At 35.7% G+C, this 8831-nt stretch overlaps 1 protein-coding gene across 1 annotated transcript; it reads right to left on the bottom strand.

Moving 5' to 3' along the window:
- Nucleotides 1-3314: 3314 nt before the first annotated feature.
- Nucleotides 3315-8401, bottom strand: LOC110915467 (INO80 complex subunit D). Its single transcript, XM_022160171.2, has 3 exons — nt 7709-8401; nt 5538-5862; nt 3315-3508 (listed from the first exon to the last, which is right to left on the bottom strand). Exons 1-2 carry the CDS (start codon nt 8167-8169, stop codon nt 5595-5597), a joined length of 729 nt encoding a protein of 242 aa, XP_022015863.1. The 5' UTR covers nt 8170-8401; the 3' UTR covers nt 3315-3508; nt 5538-5594.
- Nucleotides 8402-8831: the final 430 nt, after the last annotated feature.

The raw sequence follows: 8831 nt of genomic DNA, 5'->3' as shown, positions 1-8831 counted from the left end.
CAAACAAGCTCAAGCGAAATCATCATGTAAGCTTTATGCGGAATTAAAAACATTTGATTTCGCTTGAAATGACCTAGTGTCATTTCAAGCGGAATTACCTCTAATTCACTTTCTTGATTTCCGAACCCTGATCTATCTAGTTCTAGACATAAGACTCGATTAAGACGAAGTTAACAGACACTAGATGCACCAACAAGAGGTTGCGCAATCTTCGAGAAATCCTTCGAGTCAATCTTGGATGGATCAACGTGAATCCCATCTTCATTGACTACGTGGCCTAGGAAATGGACTTCACAAAGCCAAAAGTCACATTTCGAAAACTTAGCGTAGAGCTGTTATGTTCGAAGAAGTTCCAGAATATGTCGCAGATGATGCTCGTGTTCCCCCTGACTCTTAGAATAGATCAGGATGTCGTCAATGAGAGCAATAACGAACTTATCCTAGTATGGTTTGCACACTCGGTTCATGAGATCCATGAAAACCACACACACACCACCACCTGTCCATTAGAGTTTATTACCAAAAACTAATTAAAAAATTCTCTAAAAAGTCTTACATTATCTAATTTAATAGGAATTTAAAAAATGTTAAAGTTCACGAGGCACACTTTCATATCCATTTCTGATTCTCTACCTCGAATCTCTTTTGATTTCGTGTTTTCTATCATGCATTATTCGTTTCCAAAGTTTTATTTGAATCTTGGAGATATTCTGAAGATTACTCGAATAGTCAATACAATGAAAACACTTTGTTTTATTCAAACCCGAGTAAAGTTCCCGTGTCACTGAAAATTTTCAAACCTCACAAAATACTAAAAAACAACGACGAAGTACTAAATGGGATGTTGTTGAAGACGTGGCTTTAATGTCATCATGTTGTATTGCTAGTGTAAATAAAATTTGTGGCAAAAATCAGATATCTACAACATTGTGGGCACAAGTAAAGAACTTGTATAATGAAGCCCAGACAAAAAATCCAAATGAAAGGTTGTTATAAACGACTTAACAAAAGTGTTCAAAAGTGGGTCAACTAGAAAAGATGATGAATGAGTATTTGGAGTTCTACTAGCTCATTTTGCATTTCTTCGACACTCATGTTTCGTGTGGGACAAGGATATAATGGGGAAAATTATGAATGAATGTATAATCATTCATAATTTGATCGTTGAGGACGAACGAGACACATGCCTTCACTATCCAAATTTCTAAATGACACGCCTGAAAACCAGCAACAAACAACTATATTGGAGATGATGGACAATATTTTCAATACTCAACTAAAAGAATTGTAGACCTATCTAGTTATATGGTCAATATGACACAACTTCACAAAAGAGAAGCTTATAGCGTTCTAAAAAAGCAACCTCATTACAAATTTTTTCTCTTGACAAAAAATCCTTTAGAATTGGAATTACATTGTATTTAGTTAAATGGATATTTCAGTTCTTATATTCAATTTTATTCCTTTATATTAAAATGGGCTCATATATTCGATTTAACCAAATGAGTTCCTGAACTGAAATATAAAACAAAAGAACCAATGTTATCAAAACTTATGAATTCAAGAAATCCAAATGAAATAGCGTGAAACAAAATCTTAAATGAAATAGCAGAAACAAAAATCGAAATGGAAAGACTAGTCGAGTTCGATTTTCATTCGCGAAAACTAACAAGAGATTCATATGAATATAGGGACGAATAATAGACAATTGATATCATATTATTTTTACGGGTGTTTTAGTTCTATGTGGCGGAAGATAATACCCCATTTGGGTGTTTTGTCCCATGTGTAGTGGGAGGGGAAGATAATACCCCATTTGGGTGTTTTGCGCCATGTGGCGGTTCACTCAGCATCTGGGCATTATGAGACGTTTTTTCTAAAATGGGTGTAGTGGTATAATGTCCAATAATGTCTCATCCAATGATTACCCAATTATTATTATTTTTTTTGTTTTTTTTTAATTTAAGACTAATAATATTTGATTTGGAACGATCTAATTAGCCCAACATATCTTGACCCGGCGTTTGATTTGGAAAGCCCCAACCCAATTTATCAAGAAAAACGCCCCTGGGGACGGTGGAAGGGCGTTGTTGGGCTTTTTTTTCTGGGGGAAAAACGCAAAAAAACCCCATTACGAGTTGTCTAATGGGTAGTTTTGTCTTTTATATTTTTTACATTCCGGTTCTATAAATATAAATCTACCAACCAAGCATCTCAACAACTTTCAAGGGATTCCATTTAAATTCCAATTCAAATTTCATTTCCTTTACGAAATATTCTATCAACCAAACGGCCGGAAGTTTCTATCTTATGTGCTTGTAGTTTTACATTACTTTCTTATGCTTGATTTATCTATTTAACTAAGTATATTTGATGAGCAAATATTTGTTTTTTTACAATTTTTTATATTCAAAAAAATATAATTAAAAAATAAAGTTTTATTTATTTATAATGAATTTTATAAAATCAATTAAAACATTTATTTAGTAAAGAAATATTTTATGTTGGGTTGCTAATGGACGTGAAAGGTTCAGTTGGATTAGGCTATCTGTGTGAAAAAAAAAATTATATTAAAGAATGGTTATATTAGGTTGTGAATGAAGGTAGCCTACCTTGTGAAAGATATGTTTTCCTTTTTTTGTATATATGCGGTTAGAGCATTCACATCCCGTACACCAAAATGTGTTAAAGTGGTCTTTATATTATAAAAAAATAGTTGTAAATAGTTGTGAATGCAGAAGAAAGAAAATATTAATGTTTTATATATTTGAAGGGACATTGTTTACCCTCTATAAATTTTTAATATATTTTAAAAGTTGTGGGTGGATTAAACCAATCTATGGGCCTGTTTGGTTTATTCAGATCTTAATTGTTAAGATCTGACCGAATCAGACATCCATGTCTAAACCATTCAACTTCACTCACAATCTGACTGATTCAGACCTCATTTCACCCCTTCAGACATCATTCTTTTTCATTCTTTTTGAACCCAAAGGGTCTGAATCTGACCGAATCAGATGTGGACCTCTAAATGGTTCCCATTCAGTGGTGTAACAACATGACCTATATCTTTATTGTGCACTTGTTCGGGTTTTACAGCTACTTGCTGCCCTTGCTATATATATAGTTTTCGCTGTTCAAAAAAAAATCTATATAGAACTTGATAAGAAAAACAAGGGTTGCTAGAACTACTAAAATCTATAAGATAAAATTGAATAACTATCTAATGCAACCGGTCATTTATTTTTATATCATTTTTGGATAATTGATATATAAAAAAAACCTAAATAACTATCTAATGCAACACAAGAATGTAAACATGATTAAAATCTATAAGATAAAATTGAATTGACAGACGCATGAACCTTCAGAAGAAATATAACATTTTGTATCAACATATTTTAACAAACAACTTACAACCACCTTACACCAAGAAGCTCTGGTTTGCAGCAATAGCATCATCCTAAAAAGAAATATGATTGTTTGTGTCCTCAGATTCTACATTCCCCTGCAAAACAAACACAAGCACTCAATTGGATCTCCATAAAGAACTCAGTTACATACTTACCTATTCGTTCATTTCGGTTACAATCATTTTACATGTGGTAAACACTCAATGGCACGTTGAGTCCCTATTTGCTAAAATTGAACAATCAGGTCCCTGTGCTTGTCGATTTGGATCAATCAAGTCCCTCTTGATAGAATCTGTTAGTCAACAGTTAGTTGACCAGGGCAACATTGTCTTTTTATATCAAATTCGAAGGGCAATTGTGTCTTTTGCATTATTATTATTATTATTATTATTATTTTATATTAGAATCAAACGGATCTTGCATTATACGGACTTTTCAACATTATCTTCAACTTCAACGCAGAACTAATTTTGTTGACCATAAGATTCAACACTTCAACTTAATCGCAGAACACAATGGAAACGGCCACCGCAAACCACCGGTGAAACTGAAACCTGCAACGGCCACCCAACCACCCTCTGACGCCGAAACGGCCACCGCAACCACCGCCCTTTCGGGCATCCAAACCCTAAATCTCAAATGAACATTCAGCAGCCACTGTGTGTTCTTGGCGTTTCAAGGTGCAGCGGTGTTCTTGTTGGGTAGTGGTGTTAACGAACACCATGAAGAGGGATTTAGGGATTTGATTAAGTTCAGGATGTTGTTGTGAGATATGCAGACCTTCTGTGTTTGCGGGGTTTTCTTAATTAAGTTCAGGATGTTGTGTGTGTTGAAGATGGGGCGATGGTAACTTCACCTTCTTTCTTTTTATTTGACGCCTTAATGTCACTCAAATCTCCATGAATCAGCATTGCTTTTGTAAATCATGATCCATGAATTTGTGATTATCTCTTCAACTTTCAGCGCATATGATGAATCTAGCTTTTCTAGTGCGATTTAGTAGTAATGATCTGTTTGTGGTTCGAATCTAGCCTCAATAGGAGTTGATTCGAGTATCATGACACGTGGGTTTTGATATGGTTCGTTCGGTATAGTTTTAATGAATTATTCGTGGTTCAAATCTAGCGTGAGGATGAGTATTATTAAGTGTGGATTTAGATCTGTCAGTGAGAAAATCTGACTAGAGGTTGTGTATGATTCGGTTGAGAGAGTTGCAGTATGAAACTGAGGTTGAAGATGAGGGTATTTTAGACTTTACACTGGTCAACTAACGGTTGACTAACAGATTCTGTCAAGAGGGACCTTATTGATACAAATCGACAACCACAAAGACTTGATTGTTCAATTTTGCCAAATAGGGAGGGACTCAACGTGCCATTGGGTGTTTACCGCAGGGACTGAAATTGTAGTTTACCCTTTTACATATCATTCATACGGGTTACACACATAAAATTAAACATATGTGTATTTCGTATAAAATTCACCTAAAAAGAAAAACGGGTCAAATAGGTTTATTTTGAGTTAACGGTCATTTTCGTCCATGTGGTTTGGTCAATTACGCCAGCCCAAACAAATTTCAAATTTGTAACATCTCCGTCCCCTGACCTATGTTGTCAAAGACGCAAGGCGCAGGCGAGGCGCATCGGCCTCGCCCAGAGCCTAGGCGCAAGGCGCAAAAAAAAAAGCGTGGGCTTTTTTAAGAAAAGCACACATAGAGAAAAAAAAATAAAAAATATGTTATGCGGACACGAATGCAAAAAAATGAGTTTCTGAACTGGAATTTGGTTGAACACGTCTTGCGGACACGAATGCAGCTCCAAAAACCCGGGCCCGCGTGAGGCAGTTTTTGTGCTAGCATTCGGTTTGCCTTTTGCAAATGGTACAAATTTCAAATTTGAAATTCCTCGTTTATTTTAAATCTAGGGGGTGTTTGGTATTGCTTATTGAAATCACTTGTATGCTTATTTCCTGTTGATATAGGCAACTTCAAACTGCTTATTTCACTGAAAAATAATAAGAAACTCAGTTCGGATAAGCAATCCCAAACAACCCTGGGTAAAACAGTTTATGCAACATGTGAGTGCGCGTGCGCGTGTAAGAGACCAGGGGGGTGTAATTCAATACCTTTAATGCACAAAGTTGGGTCTAGCAACGCAAAGATCCAATCGGAGCTACACAAGGTCAGATGCTGATATCTTCTTCTTTAACTTCAAGATTTTCTTTAATTTCTTTTTCAATAATTCTTCTATTACTTTGAATCTGGCGAACATATTCCGCAATTATGACATGAAATTTCGGAGCAAGCTTACTCGTAGAGGATGTATTTAAACCTGCTTTTTTTAAAGCCCTTGCAACATGTTTTTCCGCCTTTTGGAAATGAGGGGTACACAGAGATGGAACCGTGCATTTAAGTATTGGTTTCCCACAAATTATAGGTCCGGCTTGTGAGCTGATGAACAGGATAAATACAAATAAAAAGCATTAACTGTTTAGAAGTAAAAGTACATATACTGTTTAGACAACAACTAAACCATATATCATAGTTGTTAAAAGCCATCGCCTCTTGCGCCTAGGCCCCTTTTTCAGGCGAGGCGAGGCAGTTGCGCTTTAAGTCGAGGAAATTGCGCTTTAACTGTACAGGTGATGGTTTAGGCGCACATTCCGGCAAGATTCCTAGATTCCGGAGAGTTTCCGGCTAAATTCCGACAAGATTCTAGCCAAATTTCTACTTTTAATCAAGGAAAACTACTTTTCTACACTAATACACTAATATTTTGGTACTAATTAGATGATATAAAGTGTTACATAATAGACTTGGTTTATTTGATTTGAGAATAGTATTCTTTTTCTAATACATAATATATTTGTTAAATTTTTTTCATTATACGCTTTATTTTTCTCAGGCCCTCGCTTTTTTTGCGCTTTGCGCCTAGGCCCCAGGCGAGGCCTATGCGCCTTGAGTGCGCCTAGTGCCTTTAATAACTATGCCATATATATTTATAGAAAGGGCTAATGTTATATAATAACAATGTATTTAGCTTGGTAGCTCGTTTTGGTAATTATATACTCAATAATACTAACAAACTAGTATTATAGCTACCTAACCAGCCCATTTTTGAAAAGTATAACTATCAAACTAGCCATACTATGATAGGATGGCTTGCCAGTTGCCACATCATCTTTTTTACCAACTATAAAAGTTACCGGTCTAACTAAATTACAAACCAAACTACCAAGCTAAGAACGTTGCTATTCTATAACATCATCCCTTGTAGAATCTCAAGCAATAAGTAACACATTTGATGAGAACACATATTCAAATAACAGGAACTTAAAAATTAGAAAATTTCATAGCAACCAATAAGTGTTTAAAACCAAAGGCATTTGTATTACTAAAGCTAAATTCTTTTTGGCTGTAAAACCTGTAACTAACTGCAAATGTTTTCAATCAATGTTACCTATCATTCTAGGAATGACAAAATATACCCCTAACAAGCTCACACTTGAAAACATTCACCCAATGTACCAAATGTGATCTCAAAACAATCATGTATAACTAGGCTGTAATCGAACCGAAAGGGAGCCTTGCTCATGTTTGTCCGTTTAGCATTGAACTTGTTCACGAACACATATCGAACTTTGTTCATTAAAAAACTGAACTTGTTCACAAACGGTTAAGGAGCACAAACGAACATATACCAATTTAAAGAATTAAAAAACAACATTCTTAATCTCAAACATTATACATAATCACCTTATTAAGCACTTGATATAGTAATTATAATAATCACAAACACAATTATCCTAAAACAAAGGCACAAGTTAGACTGACATAATCAACATAAACACAATTACCCCAAAATAATGTATCAAAGATCTAAGCTTCTAACAACTAAACATAAACTAAACAAAACAAACAACCGTAAACCAACATATTATTGAACGTTCATGAACACGAACGTTTGGGCCCTGTCATCATCATCATCATCATCATCATACTCAGTAAATCCCACCAATAGCAAAGCTAAGGTAGGGTATGAGGAGGGTAGATGTAGACAACCTTACCTCTACCCCGTAGCAATAGAGAGGTTGCTTCCAGTGAGACTCTCGGCTGGATCGTAGTTTTGTATCAAGCCTTGGACCTAAGACACATAACACTCAAACAATCGGGACAGAGACTGATTGGTGCATGTACCCGTGTCTTTCAGCTATCAATTTGGGCCCTGTGTATAACATATAAACCCTACTCCTACTCAAAACAAGAAAATCGAAACAACAAACGTATAAATGGATACCTTTTGATCACATAACTGCAACCCATGTAAAGCTTCTGTTTAGAATCAGACAATATATGAGCATGACAAAACTTAGTCAACGCCATAGCCTTGGTTTTACATCCATGAACAGCACACCGAGTCAACTCACCACCAACACCCTCTAACCCTAACCCTAACTCCGAATCATCACCATTCTTACCTTCAATTTCAACAACCGATTCATTATTCTCCTGGTACGGACTCTTGCCATACTCCCAATAATACTTCCTGTACTTCAATTTCAGTTCCTCCATCATACACCAGTAATGATCTTTATAAACCCTAGCTAGCTGCTTCAATCTACGAGATCTTCGTTTCAGCACTTCATCGCGAGCTAATAGTTCGGATTTGGAGAGAAACAAGTCTTCGTCGACGAGCTCGGTGGCTGCCGCCATGGCGGATGGTGACGTGGCGGCGGTTCTTGCGGTGGAATCAGACATGGTTTAGATCGATTTGAAGAGGAGAGTTTGGTGAGTGAAAATGAGATTTCATGGTTTGATGAGGGTTAGTTAGTTGATCATGATGATGTTTGATTGAATGTTGTGTTGCTAGGGTTTTGGATGGACTGTGAAGAAGAGTTGTGTTTTGAGTGTTTGAAAGATGAAATGTTTTGAGGTAAGTGACAGACAGAGTGATGAAGAAGGGTTATGTTTCAATACATGTGGTTTTAATTTAGGAAAGAAAGATAATATAGAGATGTTTTAATTTATGAACAAGAAACCGGTTTGGTAAAACTTATGCGAATGAAAACCGGTTTGGAAGCGATTATGTACAAATCGGTTTGGTTTGGTATACAAAATGCAGGTTTCAGCCCCGTTCCTCTCCTTCGTGTCAAGAATCGAACCGAACCGGGTTGAAAAAAAAAAACAGTAAGAAAAGCCAGTCTATTTATTTAATGCAAATGTGTTATTTATTGAACTTTAAAAAAAATATATAAAAAACGATTATTTTTATCTTAAAATAGTTCGAAAACTATTAAAAAAATAATACAATTCGTATTCTATGATTTTTTAAAACAATTTTGTCGTCAAAACGGTTTAAAAAAGTGCACGCAAGAACCGGTTTACGAACCAAGCTGACCAAACCGGGGCTACACTGAACC

Source organism: Helianthus annuus, chromosome 16, assembly GCF_002127325.2.
Source record: "Helianthus annuus cultivar XRQ/B chromosome 16, HanXRQr2.0-SUNRISE, whole genome shotgun sequence".
Classification (NCBI taxonomy): domain Eukaryota; kingdom Viridiplantae; phylum Streptophyta; class Magnoliopsida; order Asterales; family Asteraceae; genus Helianthus; species Helianthus annuus.
Note: the sequence above shows the minus strand (reverse complement) of the source record. Positions and strands in the feature narration are given on the sequence as shown.

What these genes read in the sequence shown, in the direction of transcription:
- LOC110915467 (XM_022160171.2), bottom strand. Translation starts at nt 8,169, where the DNA reads ATGTCTGATTCCACCGCAAGAACCGCCGCCACGTCACCATCCGCCATG. An exon ending in TGCAGTTATGTGATCAAAAG is followed by an intron (nt 5,863 to 7,708) that starts GTATCCATTTAT and finishes CCTGTTCATCAG; the next exon opens with CTCACAAGCCGGACCTATAA.